This window comes from Geotrypetes seraphini, chromosome 4, assembly GCF_902459505.1.
Source record: "Geotrypetes seraphini chromosome 4, aGeoSer1.1, whole genome shotgun sequence".
Lineage (NCBI taxonomy): Eukaryota > Metazoa > Chordata > Amphibia > Gymnophiona > Dermophiidae > Geotrypetes > Geotrypetes seraphini.
Window position 1 is genome coordinate 37,453,151 of NC_047087.1, and position 15,931 is coordinate 37,469,081.

A 15,931-nucleotide genomic window follows, 5' to 3' on the forward strand; every position below is an offset into this window, starting at 1 on the left:
GCCACTCTCGTCTCTAAGGTCTGGACCAATCAAAGTGCTAGCAAGGCACTGCATTTAATTTGTCTATAGCCAACGACAGGAAACAGATATTACTACCTATGAACATACTGTGTATATAATAAGGGGTTTCCTGGACACCTGCCCAATTGAAGCCATGGTGAGAGGCTATTCAGAGGGAGAGGAGAGAGAGATTGAGATTTTTAAACGTACACATTATGTGGTTAAGTGTAGGGTATATCAACTACTGTGTTTGCTGTAAACCAGATTTGTTATTTGTCATTTAGTAAGCCACACTGGATATTACTACCAGTGGTATTATACTTACGATATAAAGAAAAATAACTTGATATACTTGTGCTAGTGTACACGAGTAATAGTATTTATACAACATTTACTAAAAAAACCCCAAAAAAACCCAAACACTTTGCCCACATAGGAAGCTTAATCCATTGAGTGCTACAGCATAGTAACTTTGACCCTAACAATAGGAAGAGCCTAATCTCCAAAAGGGCCTTACATGGTAAGACTGGTTATTCATTTCTGCTAAGGCAAGACTTAATTAAATGTAAATCCTTCCAATAGAAGGAAAGCTTTCCCCTTTATATATCTAGATAAAAATCAAGTGAGCTGAAGTGTTTACTAAAGTTATCTTTTTGCTCACAGAAAGACTAAAAAAAACCCACAAAAAAAACCAAACCCCCCACAAAAAAAAAACACCCCAAAAAAGATAGTGCAATAATCTGATTGAGCAATCACCATAGGCCAGATCATTTTCTAATACACTAATTCCAAAACCCTGTGATAGTGGTCATGTGCACAATTCAATACAAATTCTGGCTACCACTACAGTATGTATGTCCAAGTCCAGCCTAGCACCATTTCCCAAAAAACCCTGACATCTTTCATATTAGCCAATTCCTCACACAAAATACCACTATAATAAAGGATAATTCTAAAGAAGGGCAAGGGAACAGCTATATATTTACACTTTGAAGACAGAGACAATTTAGGAAGAGGCTGAAATTTCTAGGAGGGAAAGCAAGATCAAGGAATGAAGAGTAGGCATCTACACTACCTCTTCTTTGTTCCTGGCCTTCAACACTCTTTTGGCTGATAGATTGTAAAGACCTTGCTGGGGCAGGACTTCTCCTCCCTCCAAGCGCTGAAATTGATATATGAGACGCTGAGGTGGTTTGTACCGCTTGCTCCATCGTTGGACTTTTTCGCAAAGCATCCAGCTGTGGACTTGTACGACCTAAAATTGAAAAGCAATATGTTCTACACTGCAATTGCAGAATGAAAAAAAAAAGAAGACATACCAATGACAGATTAGGTTCTTACCTCATTAATCTGGGTTCTGTTAGGATACACAGGAATCCATACTGAAGCTGTTGATTCCCTTTTCCCACTAACTGTAGAAGGATATATCTAAAAATTTGAAACCCCTCCCCTTCTGCAGTGGAGTACATCACCCTCAATTGGTACCAAAGCAATCAAATGCCACTGAAACATAAGAAAAGAGAGGAGGCACAGGAAGCTCCTCTGACAATAAACATATTCTGCTCTGCTCTGGAACTTAGAAAATAGAACAATGATTAATAAACATGTAACAAGGAAGCAAAGAACAATAAAGCACTCATATGAGTAGCTTAGAGCCAATCTGCTAAGGATAACAAGCAGGGGCTAAAGGACCTTCCCAAAAGGAAAGAGAAAGGGAAACCCTTAGGACCTGAAACACAACATTTCTTAATCCTAGGTACAGTAGAAGAGGTTCCAAGATAGACACCGGCAAAGCCCGAGGCAGAAATTAGGCAAATCAAAACCAATAAGAACCTAAGAATTGCTGCTGCTGGGTCAGACCAGTGGTCCATCGTGCCCAACAGTCCGCTCCCACGGTGGCCCCCAGAGAGGGGGGTAGTACAGACTCCTGTGCATCCTAACAGAACCCAGATTAATGAAGTAAAAACCTAATCTGTCATTCTGTTGCGGATACACAGGAGTGTGTACTGTACCTGATGTACCAAAGCAGTACCATATGGCTAGGAAGGGACAGATGAGCCTGCCCGCAGAACCGAGGACCCAAAGGCGACATCCACTCTCTAGAACTTTGTAAAGGTGTGCAGAGTATCCCAAGTAGAATCTCTGCAGATTTCACCAGGCAATTCTGCCCAGGAGGTCACTACAGCTCTCATACAATGTGCTGCATGAGAAGTAGGTGGTTGCTTCCCAGCAGAAATCCAGAAACCACTTAAACTTAAACCTTCAGACCCCCCCCCCCAATGTTCCCCATAGGGAATGAGTTACTCACTGTGACTTGTGGTGGCTGTTTCTCTGAATCAGTCTGGCTGCGGGAAATGATTTCTGCCTCTAAAATTGCTAAGACCTTCACAGACTTCCTACCTGGATTCCTCACAGCTCCGATATCCCTAGGGTTCTTGCTCAGGGGTCATAGAGCATGCACTCAAGCCTCTGATAAAATCAGCAGGCAAGCTGCTCACAGGGGGACAGACCATGCACTCCTGAAGGGTCACAAAGCAGGTTGACTCCACAGGCACTCTGAGAATGGCCTGGGAGCAGCAGTCCTCCCATGCGGGTCTGCATCCTTTCTCCTAGCTGGTCATGGCCATGAGATTCATGCCCGGTTTGCCCCAAGTCTGAACTATTAGAGAAGAAGCCTTTTGAGACAGAGGCCACTCTCCGGGATCCAGTCTGCTGGCTGAGAAAGTCAGCTTGGACATTCTCTACCCCTGCTATGTGGGCAGCAGAGAGCTTGCAAGTGAAGTTCTGCCCACCGGAATAACATCTGAGCTTCCAGGTGAAGGGCAGTGCTCCTATTGCCACCCTGTGTTTACGCAAGACATCACAGTAGCTTTGTCTGAAAACACCCCAATTGCTTTCCCTGACAGGAAAGACTGCAACAGCAGCAAGGCCAACCGAATGGCTCTCAGTTCCAGGAGATTGATATGCTACGGTCCTGTGCATCCTTTGGTATCACTCCATCTTCACTAGGAAGGGAGATATGCCACTGCGGAGTCCATTACTGCAACATCATTTACCTAGGCGCCATGAAGAAAACCACCAGGAGACTAAAACTGATTCAGAACACTGCCGTCCGCCTTATATTTGGCCTAAACAAATGGGAACATATCACCCCTTTCTACCATAAACTGCACTGGCTGCCATTTGAATCCAGAGTACTGTTCAAGTTCGCATGCTTGAACAGTACTCACCGCTTCAAAACGGTGTTTGGTCTATCCCCAAGCTACCTCATCCCCCATTTTAAATTAAATCACAACAATAAGAACTCACAGAATTCATCTGTTCGCCTTCCCCTCCCTAAAACTATGTCCTCTCAAACGATTCCCTGACAAAACCTTCTCCTTCCAGGCGGCCAAACTAAACTCATGGCTTGCCCAAATAATACTTGACACCCCCACTTACCTGGACTTCAGAAAAAAACTCAAAACTCACTTATTCCACGGACAGAATCCCTAACACTCCCATTCGCGGCTTCTACTCCCTTCAATACACTTGAACCTCCACCTTCCCCCCCAAGGTACCCTCCAAACCAATTAACTTCCCTAACCGGTATGTTTTTTCCCTGTAAAAACAAAAACAAAAAAAAACTATTGTACACTCTTGAATATTCCATGTACTATATTCCTTGTATATTCCTTGTATTATATTCCTACTGATGGTATTTTATGTCGACTTCATTGACCTGAACTCTCTAAAAAATTGTTAAATTCCTGTGAACTTCAACAACATGTACATTCCAAAAAATTGTTAATTCCAATGTTATTTTTCGTGTGTAATCTTATTAACTGCTGTGAACCGCCTAGAACTCGCTGGGTATGGCGGTATACAAAATAAAGTTATTATTATTATCTTCAGTTGGACAAACAACTATTGGAAGTCCAGAGCCATGACATAGCTTTGGCCACCTTAAGTGAGCCTTCAGGAGTTTCTCATTGGTCAATGACCAAAAAAGTAAGATCTGGGTGAACAGGAAAAGAATTTGTCTCTGTATTACTGTCGCACATGACAAAGCAGTGAGGTGGAAGGCTATGTATCACACTTCAGTATAGCTAGGATGTCAGAAATGACATGGAAGACTAAAGCTGACCTAAAAAGAAGACAGATGGAGGGATCATCACTGTGATCCACCGCCACACCTGCCCCCTGGATACAGGACCCCAAAAGGGATCCTACATCATCCACCATCGCTGAAGAGCCCCAAAAAACAAAGGCATGATAAAGGACTTCCAATCATCCCTGCTCTGAAGGGTCACCGACACTGGGAGCCAGCATGGTATGAGGCGGGGCCACCTGTATGGGAGAAGGATCTCTCTTAGGTGGAGTAAGCGCATCAGTAGGTAGCACAGTGCTTCCCAGTCCCCTTAAATAGGCTTCCATAAAAGGCTGACAAAATCTGAGAGCCTTGCATCGAATGACTGAGGCTCCTTGGTAACTCTAGATTGGAAAAGAGAAGCATCTTCCACCACTACACAGTTGCATTTTGCCTCATTGATGCTAGTTTCATCTGAGCAGGATTTTTTACCCTTAGACTGGTTTTTCTGGGATTTCCAAAGCCTTGGAGGACTGACTGGGGCAGAGTCCAAAGCTCCCACCCCTTCCTCCTGTGGCACGTGGAACACGGCCATTCCTCAACCAGCAACTCTGTACAACCAACGCAGGAACCGGGTTTAAAAAAGCCTGGGGGCATCCATCAGAGGCAGTCTCTTGCAAAAACAAGCAGTTTTGAAGCAAGAAAAAAAAGAAAAGAAAACCAGAGCAAAATATACCTTGAGTTCACTTGCAGAAGGAATAATTGAGGAGGGTGCTGTGCTCCATTGCAGAAAGGGAGGAGTTTCAAGTTTTTAAAGATATCTTTCTGCAGTCAGCAGGAAATGGGAATCAACAGCTACAGTACGGATTCCTGTATATCCAAACAGAACTCTCAAGAATGTGACTTCTGCTCTAATTGGAGTTAAGTTATACATATAGGGCTTTCATTAGAAAGTCAATTTTTGTCTTGATAATCGTTTACTGAACAAATAAAATCTTTAAAAGTTAAAAAGTGCATCTTAGGAAAGAGCAGAATGCTTATTTTTCTCTGCAAAAGATAAAAACATCCTAGTCCGTCACTCTGGGAATAAATGTATATCCAGTTTGTAATTACTCTTTGCATGAGAAGCATGAAAATGTGAAACATTACAACATACATGTGTTTTGGCTAAATAATTTCATTCTCCTCCTTTAGACTGTAAATTCAAATCTCACACTTCTAAGGTAACTGCATCCTCCTCATAAAAAAAGTGAGATGAAGATTAAGTTCAACATTTTTATTGAATTTTAAGAATACAAAAGCAGAAAGCAATACAACTCTTCAAACATAGGAGATACTAAAATATATATATATATACCCCTTAGGAGATACTAAAATATATATATATATACCCCATAGGAGATACTAATATATATATATATATATATATATATATATATATATATATATATATATATATATATATATATATATATATATACGCACTTGCCTCGCTTGTTCCCTGATCCCTTTTCTGTCGGGATGTGGCAAAGACAAGTAAGCATGAGCGCTTATTACGTCACTGAGAGCAGCGAATGCAGGAAGCGGAGTAAAAAAAAACACACAACCGAGCGAGCCGGGCCGCTGAGAAAGTGCGGGAGGCCTGGCCTGGGCTGCGGAAGGGTAAGGAGCTGGAGCAGTGAGCCTTCCCTGCGGCTGAAATGGAGCCTGACCACCCTCCGCGACAGACCACAGGAGTCCGTGTCCTTTTCCGCTCACCCCCCTTCCCGCGGATCCGTCTACCTTGGCGATTCAAGCAGCGTGTGCACCAGTCTTCACACGCTGGTTCGGGCCCTTCTACTTCCCTGATTTGCTCTGCCGCTTCTCTGATGATGTCATCAGGGACGTGCCAGAGTAAATCAGGGCAGTAGAAGGACCCGAAGCAGCGTGTGAAGACTGGTGCACACGCTGCTTGAATCGCCGGGTAGGTAGTCAGGTCCGTGGGAAGGGAAGGGGGGGAGGGGGCGCAAGGACTCTGGGAAGAATGGCAGACACCGGCCCTGTACTAACTCCCGTGGACAGGGGGAGCAGGAAGGGGTACTGATGGACAGGGGGGGAAATGAAGGGAGGCCTATTGCTGGACAGAGGGAGCAGGAAGAGGTGATGATGGACAGGGGGGGAAAAAGGAAGGGAGGCTTATTGCTTGACAGGGGGAACAGGAAGAGGTGCTGATGGACAGGGGGGGAAAAATGAAGGGAGGTCTACTGCTGGACAGGGGGAGCAGGAAGAGGTGCTGATGGACAGGGGGGGAAAATGAAGAGAGGCCTATTGTTGGACAGGGGGAGCAGGAAGAGGTACTGATGGACACAGGGGGGGGGGAAATGAAGGGAGGCCTACTGCTGAACATGAGCAGGAAGAGGTGATGATGGACACGGGGGGGGGGGGGGGGGGAATGAAGGGAGGCCTACTGCTGAACATGGGGAGCAGGAAGAGATGATGATGGACAGGTGGGGAAATGAAGGGAGGCCTACTGCTGGACAGAGGGAGCAGGAAGAGGTGATGATGGACACGGGGGAAAAATGAAGGGAGGCTTACTGCTGGACAGGGGGAGCAGGAAGAGGTGCTGATGGACAGGGGGGAGGTAAAACAAAGGGAGAAGGGCTGCTGCTGGATAAGGGGAGCAGTGAAGGGGTGGTGGTGGACACAGGGGAGGTAAAAATAAGGGAGAATGGACAGGAAAAAGCGGCTAAGGAGACAGAGAGAGAAAGAAATAAATAAAGACAGACACACATATATTCCACCCACCCCATACTCTCAAATAGGTATTAGAGAATGACACAGGGACTGTTTCCCATGGCTAGCTGCAGCAAACCCACAGGATTGGGGAAAGAAAATCAGCTGTTTTGTCGAAAGTACAGGAACAAGACTTTTCACTGACCCACAGAGTGGTAAATGTCCTTGTCCCCGTAGTTTGCCACGAGTTGCCTCCCTCCACACCCCTCCTGGCCAGCAGCTTACCCTCCCTATCGTAGGTCCAACAGCTTCCCTTCACACCCGATCGTGGGTCAAAACTGAAAGAAGGGGGGGGGAACCCACCTGTGACTCCCCTTGGTCAGTCCCTTTGTGCCTCCCGCCCCAGGCCTACTAGCCTCTTGAAAACTTTGTGGATAAAGAGGCAATATCATAAGCTTGCTCCGGGACCTTCTTCCGGTCGGCTCCCTCCTTCCAATGTAACTTTACATCGGAAGGATCCGGAGCAAGCCTCCGTCTGCGATGTTGCCTCTTCGTCCACAAAGCTTCTAAGAGGCTGGAAGGCCTGGGGCAAGAAGGTGCAAATGGGCTGACCCTGGGGAGTCACAGTTTTTTTTCCCTACTGGTTTTGACCCACAATTGTGAGCGAGAGAGTGGGTGCTAGGGAGGGGGGTTGCTGCTGCACCCGTGAAGGGGAGAGAGTTGCTTGTGCTGCTGGACTGGCTAGAGCTGAAGGAAAGGGATACAGGTGCTGGATCTGATCTGGCAGGCTAGAGGGAAGGGAGAGAGGTGCAGGAGCTGCAAGGAGGAAGAGAGGGAAGGGAAAGAGAAAAGCTGAATCAAAGAGATGAAGGAAGAGTGAGTGAAATATTGAACATAGCGAAGGGAGGGAGGAAAGAAAGAGAGTGTGAGACACATTGGTGTAAGTAAGAAGGGAGAAGCTGGACACAGGGAGATACACAAAAAGAGGGGAATGCTGCATGGGGGTGGTATATGGATACAGAGGGGTAATAAGAACATAAGAAAGCACAGTTACTTACCGTAAAAGGTGTTATCCAGGGACAGCAGGCAGATATTCTTGACTGATGGGTGACGGCACCGACGGAGCCCCGGTACGGACAATTTTAGAGTGATTGCACTCTAAGAACTTAGAAAGTTTTAGCTAGGCCGCACCGCGCGTGCGCGAGTGCCTTCCCGCCCGACGAAGGCGCGCGGTCCCCAGTTAGTATAAGCCAGCTAAGAAGCCAACCCGGGGAGGTGGGAGGGATGCAAGAATATCTGCCTGCTGTCCCTGGATAACACCTGTTACGGTAAGTAACTGTGCTTTATCCCAGGACAAGCAGGCAGCATATTCTTGACTGATGGATGACCTCCAAGCTAACAAAAAGAGGGATGGAGGGAAGGTTGGCCATTAGGAAAACAAATGTTGTAAAACAGATTGGCCGAAGTGTCCATCCCGTCTGGAGAATGCATCCAGACAATAGTGAGATGTAAAAGTATGAACTGAGGACCAAGTAGCAGCCTTGCAGATTTCCTCAATGGAAGTGGAGCGGAGGAAAGCTACAGACGCTGCCATAGCTCTAACTTTGTGGCCCGTGACAGAACCTTCCAATGTCAGGCCCGACTGAGCATAACAGAATGAAACGCAAGCAGCAAGCCAATTGGATAGAGTGCGTTTAGATACAGGATGACCCAACTTGTTAGGATCAAAGGACAAAAACAGTTGAGGAGATGATCTGTGAGGTTTAGTGCGTTCAAGATAGTAAGCCAAAGCACGTTTACAATCCAAGGTATGCAAAGCCTGTTCACCTGGATGAGAATGAGGCTTCGGAAAAAATACAGGTAGGACTATGGACTGATTAAGATGAAAGTCAGACACAACCTTAGGGAGAAACTTTGGGTGTGTACGTAGAACCATCTTATCGTGGTGAAAAACAGTGAAAGGTGGATCGGCCACTAGTGCATGTAACTCACTGACCCTCCTGGCAGAAGTGAGAGCTATAAGGAAGACCACTTTCCAAGTGAGAAATTTGAAATGTGCTGTGGCCAAAGGTTCAAAAGGAGGCTTCATTAAAGCGGAAAGAACCACATTGAGATCCCAAACCACAGGAGGGGGCTTGAGAGGTGGTTTCAGATTGAAAAGGCCCCTCATGAACCTAGAAACCAAAGGATGAGCCGAGAGGGGTTTTCCATGAATTGGCTCATGAAAGGCAGCAATGGCACTAAGATGAACTCTGATAGAAGTAGATTTGAGACCAGAGTCAGACAAGGAAAGAAGATAGTCCAACACCAGTCCCACTGCTAGAGACATGGGATTATGGTGATGTAAGAGGCACAAGGAAGAAAACCGAGACCACTTCTGTTGATAACACTGAAGCGTGGCCGGTTTCCTGGAAGCATCAATGATAGAATGGACAGGCTGAGAAAGGAGTGAATGAGCCGAAGTCAGCCCGAGAGATACCAAGCTGTCAGGTGCAGAGACTGTAAGTTGGGATGCAGTAGGGTCTGCTGATGCTGAGTAAGCAGAGAAGGAAACAGTGGAAGAAGTATGGGTTCCCTGAAACTGAGTTGAAGTAGAAGGGAGAACCAATGTTGCCTGGGCCACCGTGGGGCGATGAGAATCATGGTGGCTTGTTCCCTCCTGAGCTTGAACAATGTCCGCAGCATGAGCGGTAGAGGAGGAAATGCATATAGGAAGAGATTGGTCCAATCCAGGAGAAATGCATCGGGTGCCAGACAGTGAGGAGAGTAGAGTCTGGAGCAAAACAGGGGCAGCTGATAATTGTGAGGAGCTGCAAAAAGGTCCACTTGAGGAGTGCCCCATTGAGCGAAAATGGACTGGAGAGTCAAGGGGTCGAGAGTCCATTCGTGAGGTTGGAGAATTCTGCTGAGATTGTCTGCTAAGGAATTCTGCTCCCCTTGAATGTAGACAGCCTTCAGGAATAAATGACGAGCTGTCGCCCAAGACCAAATCCGTTGGGCTTCCTGACACAACAGGCAAGAGCCCGTCCCTCCCTGTTTGTTGATGTAGTACATTGCAACTTGATTGTCTGTGGAAATGAGTAGTACTTGAGGAAAGAGAAGATGTTGAAATGCCTTGATGGCATGAAACATTGCTCGTAGTTCCAGGAAATTGATGTGGTGTTTCTTTTCCTGGGCAGTCCAAAACCCCTGAGTTTGGAATTCGTTCATGTGAGCTCCCCAGGCATAAGGGGATGCGTCTGTGGTGATCACGAAATGATGAGGAGGTAGATGGAACAGTAGACCTCTGGATAGATTTGAAGATGTCAACCACCAAAGAAGCAACTGTCGAAGAGACAAGGTCACAGATATGTGTTGTGAGCAAGGATCCATCGCTTGTGACCACTGGGTCGCTAGAGTCCATTGAGGAGTACGCAGGTGGAGACGTGCGAAGGGGGTGACATGTACTGTGGAAGCCATGTGCCCCAAGAGCACCATCATGTGATTGGCAGAGATGGTCATCTGTTGAAACACCTGTCGACAGAGATGAAGGATGGGTGGGTGGAAGAAACGCCCTCATCAGAACAGTGTCCAGAATGGCTCCAATGAATTGAAGTCGCTGGGTTGGAATGAGGTGCGACTTGGGTAGATTGATTTCGAAACCCAACAGTTGAAGGAAGTGAATGGTCTGGTTGGTGGCAAGCAGAACCACCTGAGGAGAATGAGCCTTGATCAGCCAGTCGTCCAGATAAGGGAAGACTTGAAAATTGTGAGAGCGGAGATAGGCTGCTACCACAATCAGACACTTGGTGAAGACCCTGGGAGAGGAGGCCAGACCGAAGGGTAGCACCTTGTACTGATAATGATTTTGATTGATGAGAAAGCGTAGATATTGCCTGGACGTCAGATGAATAGGAATATGTGTGTAAGCCTCTTTTAGATCGAGGGAGCATAGCCAGTCGCCCTGAGAGAGAAGAGGGTAGAGGGTGGCAAGAGAGAGCATTTTGAACTTCTCCTTGACCAAACATTTGTTGAGATCTCTGAGATCTAATAAAGGTCTGAGGTCTCCGGTCTTTTTGGGAACTAGAAAGTACCTGGAGTAAAATCCCTGACCTCGTTGATCTGGAGGAACTTCTTCGATGGCATTGAGAAGAAGGAGGGATTGGACCTCTTGAACTAGAAGGAGGGACTGAGACTTGTTGGAAGCAGACTCTTTTGGCAGGCCTAACGGCGGAGGAGTCTGAAAATTGAGGGAGTAGCCGTGGGCTATGATAGAGAGCACCCACTGGTTGGTGGTGATTACTTCCCATCGAGTCAGAAAAATGTTTAGTCGACCTCCTATAGGCTGTGGAAGAGGACATGAGGGAGGAAGACTGGCAATGCCCTGGAGAAGCGAGTCAAAAGGGCTGAGTCGGTTTAGGCTGAGCAACAGGCTTTATGGCAGGCGGCTGTTGTTGGCGAGCCTGTTGTTGCTGTTGCCGTTGCCTCTGAGGCCGAGGAGGATGAGGCTGAATTGGCCGAGCAGAAAAACGCCTCTGATACAACGTCTGCTGTCTAAAAGGACGAGGAGGAGGGGATTTCTTTTTGTTTTTCAATAAGGTATCCCACATCGTCTCATGGGCAGAAAGCTTCTGAGTGGTGGTATCCAGAGATTCACCAAACAGCTCATCACCCAGGCAGGGAGCATTGGCAAGGCGGTCCTGGTGGTTCACATCAAGGTCTGAGACGCGAAGCCATGCCAATCGTCTCATCGCTACAGACATAGCAGTAGCTCGGGATGTCAGTTCAAAAGTGTCATAGATGGAACGGACCATAAACTTCCTGAGCTGCAAGAGACTAGCAGTGCATTGCTGAAAAGCAGAGAGCTTGCGGTCAGGAATATATTTCTGAAAAGTGGCCATCTGCTGGATAAGATGTTTCAGGTAAAAGGAGAAGTGAAACGCATAGTTACCTGAACGGTTGGCCAACATAGCATTTTGGTAAAGTCGTTTACCAAATTTGTCCATGGCCTTGCCCTCTCTGCCAGGAGGGACAGAGGCATACACACTACAGCCTACAGATTTTTTTAGGGTTGACTCCACCAGCAAAGACTCATGTGGAAGCTGAGGTTTGTCAAACCCTGGAATAGGAATAACTTTATAAAGTGATTCCAATTTCCTTGGAGCTCCTGGAATAGTGAGAGGAGTTTCCAGATTTTTGTAAAAAGTTTCCCTTAATATATCATGAAGGGGTAACTTTAAAAACTCTTTGGGAGGTTGGTCAAAGTCTAAAGCTTCCAGGAATGCTTTTGACTTTTTAGAATCAGACTCCAAGGGGAGAGAAAGGGTGTCTAACATTTCCCTCAGAAATTTAGTGAAAGAAGAGTGCTCTGGCTTACTAGCAGGATCCTGCACCGATGGGTCAGCCTCATCCGATGAAAAATCCTCCTTGGTACCAAGGGGATCATCGGAGTTGTCCCATAGATCAGGGTCACGTACCGATGGAAGACGGCCCTGAGACAGAGGAGTAGAGGATTCGGTATGCCTGGTTTTGCGTACCGATTTGCCTGAACGCATCGACACCGTACCCGGTGACTGTAAAGCAGGACGGGTGTCAGAGAGCGGTACCGGATCAGAGGCCGAGTGAGCCGTACATTGAAGAGACTTTGGTTCTGCCGATAAAATAGGCATAGAGATGGAAGAGGCAGATTTAAGCGGTGCTGATAACGTCGATGCCGACAACATAGGCTGGTCGACGATCGGTACCGCAGGCTCAGTGGGAACCGACATCGGAAGGTTTGGAGCCGGGAGCAGGTGTTGTAATTGCTCCTTAAGCTGGACCTGAAGGATGGATGCTATACGCTCATCCAGAGACGGTCCCGATGGCACCGGTACCGCTTTTTTCTTGCTCAGTACCTGCGGTGCAGCTCGACGCTCAGGCGAAGTCGATGCCGATGAAGAGGCAGTGACTTCTATGGGAGCGGAGCGTTTGCGGGGCCGGCGCGCAGTCTGCAGGACTTGGCTCACTGCTTGTTCGACTGGCGGGCCAAGAACAGTAGGGGATGGCTTCTTAGCCGGCTTACCTACAGGTTGCGACACCGACGATAAATCTTGCGGTGTCGAAACCACCGGTGTCGATTTAGAGGAAATTGCCGGAGTCGATGCCGGTGGGACTTCCATAGCGGCACCGAAAAGAATCCGCTGTTGAATTTGTCGATTCTTCAAAGTTCTCTTTTGAAGAGAACTACAGCGGGTGCACGTTTCTGCCCTATGGTCCGGACCCAAACACTGAAGGCACCACTTGTGCGGGTCGGATAAAGAGATAGGGCGTGCACACCGTTGACACTTTTTAAAACCCTGTGAAGGGGGCATGAAGGGAAAAACGGCCGTAGCAAAATCGAAGACCGAGGCCGACCGAAAAAAGTCGAAAAAAATACTTTTTTTTTTTTTAGAAAATAAGAAAATAATAAAACGTGAAGAAATTCATGAGAAAAAATACGCGAGCGGGAAGGCGAAAAAAGAGAGTCCAACAGCCGTTGGAAACACGCGTCTTCTTAGCTCCGCGGAAACTAAGAAACTGGGGACCGCGCGCCTTCGTCGGGCGGGAAGGCACTCGCGCATGCGCGGTGTGACCTAGCTAGAACTTTCTAAGTTCTTAGAGTGCAATCACTCTAAAATTGTCCGTACTGGGGCTCCGTCGGTGTCGTCACCCATCAGTCAAGAATATGCTGCCTGCTTGTCCTGGGATAATAGCCTTACTGGGTCAGACCAATGGTCCATCAAGCCCAGTAGCCTGTTCTCAAGGTGGCCAATCCAGATCACTAGTACCTGGTCAAAACCCAAGGAGTAGCAGCATTCCATGCTACTGATCCAGGGCAAGCAGTGGCTTCCCCCATGTCTGTCTCAACAACAGACTATGGACTTTTCCTCCAGGAAATTGTCCAAACCTTTCTTAAAACCAGCTACGCAGTTCGCTCTTATCACAACCTTTAGCAATGCATTCCAGAGCTTAACTATTCTGAGTGAAAAAATATTTCCTCCTATTGGTTTTAAAAAAGTATTTCCCTGTAACTTCACGAGTGTCCCCTAGTCTTTGTAATTTTTGATGGCGTGAAAGATCGATTCACTTGTACCTGTTCTACTCCACTCAGGATTTTGTAGACTTCAATCATATCTCTCCTCAGCTCAGTTTGAGCCCTAACTTTTTAGTCTTCTCTCATGAGGAGAGTTCCATCCCTTTTATCATCTTGGTTGCACTTCTTTGAACCTTTTCTAGTGATAATATAACTTGAGATAAAGAGACCAGAATTGAACGCATAACTCCAGATGAGGTCGCATCATGGAGCGATACAGGGGCATTATAAAATTCTTAGTCTTGTTAACCATCTCTTTTTAATAATTCCTAGCATACTGTTTGCTTTTTTTGGCCACCGCCACACATTGGGCGGGCGGTTTCATCGTATTGTCTACTATGACACCCAGATCCTTTTCTTGGGCACTAACACCCCCCTCTCCCCAAGGTGGATCCTAGCATCTGGTAACTGATTTGGGTTATTCTTCCCAATGGGAATCACTTTGCATTTGTCCACATTAAATTTCATCTGCCACTTGGACGCCCAGTCTTTCAATTTCCTAAGGTCTGCTAGACATGAGGGTATATGGACAGAGAGAGAAGATGGCTAGACATGGGGGAGAATAAGAACGCAGAAGGAAGATGCTGGATAGGGGGGACATAGAGGAGTGATACTGTATACAGGGGGAGGGGATCATGGAATGTCGAGATGATGAAAGCAGGAAGATAGGAGACAGAGAAGGGATATGCTGAACACGGGGAACAATACATACATAGAGATAGAAGATGGATGGTGAGCATGGAAAAAAGAAGAAATGTCAAATGGTCAGGAGACTCAGCCAAAAAAGAAAAGAGACCAGCACCTGAGACCAACATGATTTGAAGAATAAAATGACAAGACAACAAAAAGGTAGAAAAAAATAATTTTATTTTCTATTTTGTGATTAGAATATCAGTTATCCCAGGACAAGCAGGCAGCATATTCTTAACAGATGGGTGACGGCACCAACGGAGCCCCGGTACGGACAATTTTAGAGTGATTGCACTCTAAGAATTTAGAAAGTTTTAGCTAGGCCGCACCGCGCATGTGCCTTCCCGCCTGACGGAGGCGCGCGGTCCCCAGTTTCTTAGCTTCCGTGGAGCTAAGAAGTCACGTCTTTTTCAACGGCTGTTGAAACTTTTTTCCTTGCCTTCCAGCTCGCGCGTTTTTTTGAAATTTTTTTACTTCTCCTTTTTTTCTTCAATTCTTTTCACTTACAGTAAAAATAAATAAATAAATACATTTTTAACTTGTTTTTTCAACCGGCCCTGGCGGGGCCTGTTGGCAAAATCGAAGCCTCGACTTTCGATTTTGCGGCGGCTGTCTTTCCCTTCATGCCCCCTCAATTGGGTTTTAAGAAGTGTCAGCGGTGTGCTCGCCCTATTTCTTTGACCGACCCACACAATTGGTGTCTCCAGTGCTTGGGTCCGGATCATAGGGCGTCGTCTTGCACCCGTTGTGCTTCGCTTCAAAAGCGTACTTTGAAGAATCGTCAGCTTCAACAAAAGCTACTCTTCTGTGCCGAGAAGGAGGGTCCCTCGACATCCACTCCGACGTCGGCTACCTCATCAAAATCGGTGCCGCCGCCTTTGGCACCGCTAGAACCTTCTTCAGTGTCGCATCCTCCAGGTAAGCCGGCTAAGAAGCCTTCCCCTACCCTGGCAGGCCTTCAGGTCGATTTAGCAGTGAGCCAAGTCCTGCAGACCTCGAGGCGCTCTAGGAAACGCTCCGCTCCCATCGAGCTGAGTGCCTCTTCATCGGCCTCCTCCTCGCCGGAGCGCAGAGCGGCACCTAAGTTACCGCAGAAGAAAAAAGCAGTACCGGTGCCATCCTTGGACGATCGTATTGCAAGTCCAATTGAAAGACCAGTTACAGCAACTCCATCCTGCTCTCTTGACACCGAACCTTCCAGTGCCTGTTCGGTTTGAGCCTTTGGTACCGATTCCTAATGAGCCTGTATTGTCGGCTACAGCGCTATCGGCACCGCTTCATGCTGCTTCTTCGGTATCCATGCCAGTGTTATCGGCGGAACCGAGAGTATCACACCATAGGGTTGCTTTGGTCTCCACAGCTCCGGTACC

At 47.0% G+C, this 15,931-nt stretch overlaps 1 protein-coding gene across 4 annotated transcripts in view; it reads right to left on the reverse strand.

Annotated features, from left to right (window-relative positions):
• Positions 1 to 15,931, reverse strand: part of LSM14A (LSM14A mRNA processing body assembly factor) — a 103,418-nt gene that overhangs the window by 47,411 nt on the left and 40,076 nt on the right. For all 4 annotated transcript variants that reach the window (XM_033941808.1, XM_033941807.1, XM_033941805.1 and 1 more), the window contains exon 5: positions 1,076 to 1,255. In XM_033941808.1, the coding sequence (XP_033797699.1) occupies positions 1,076 to 1,255 (180 nt within the window). The remainder of the gene's footprint in view (positions 1 to 1,075; positions 1,256 to 15,931) is intronic.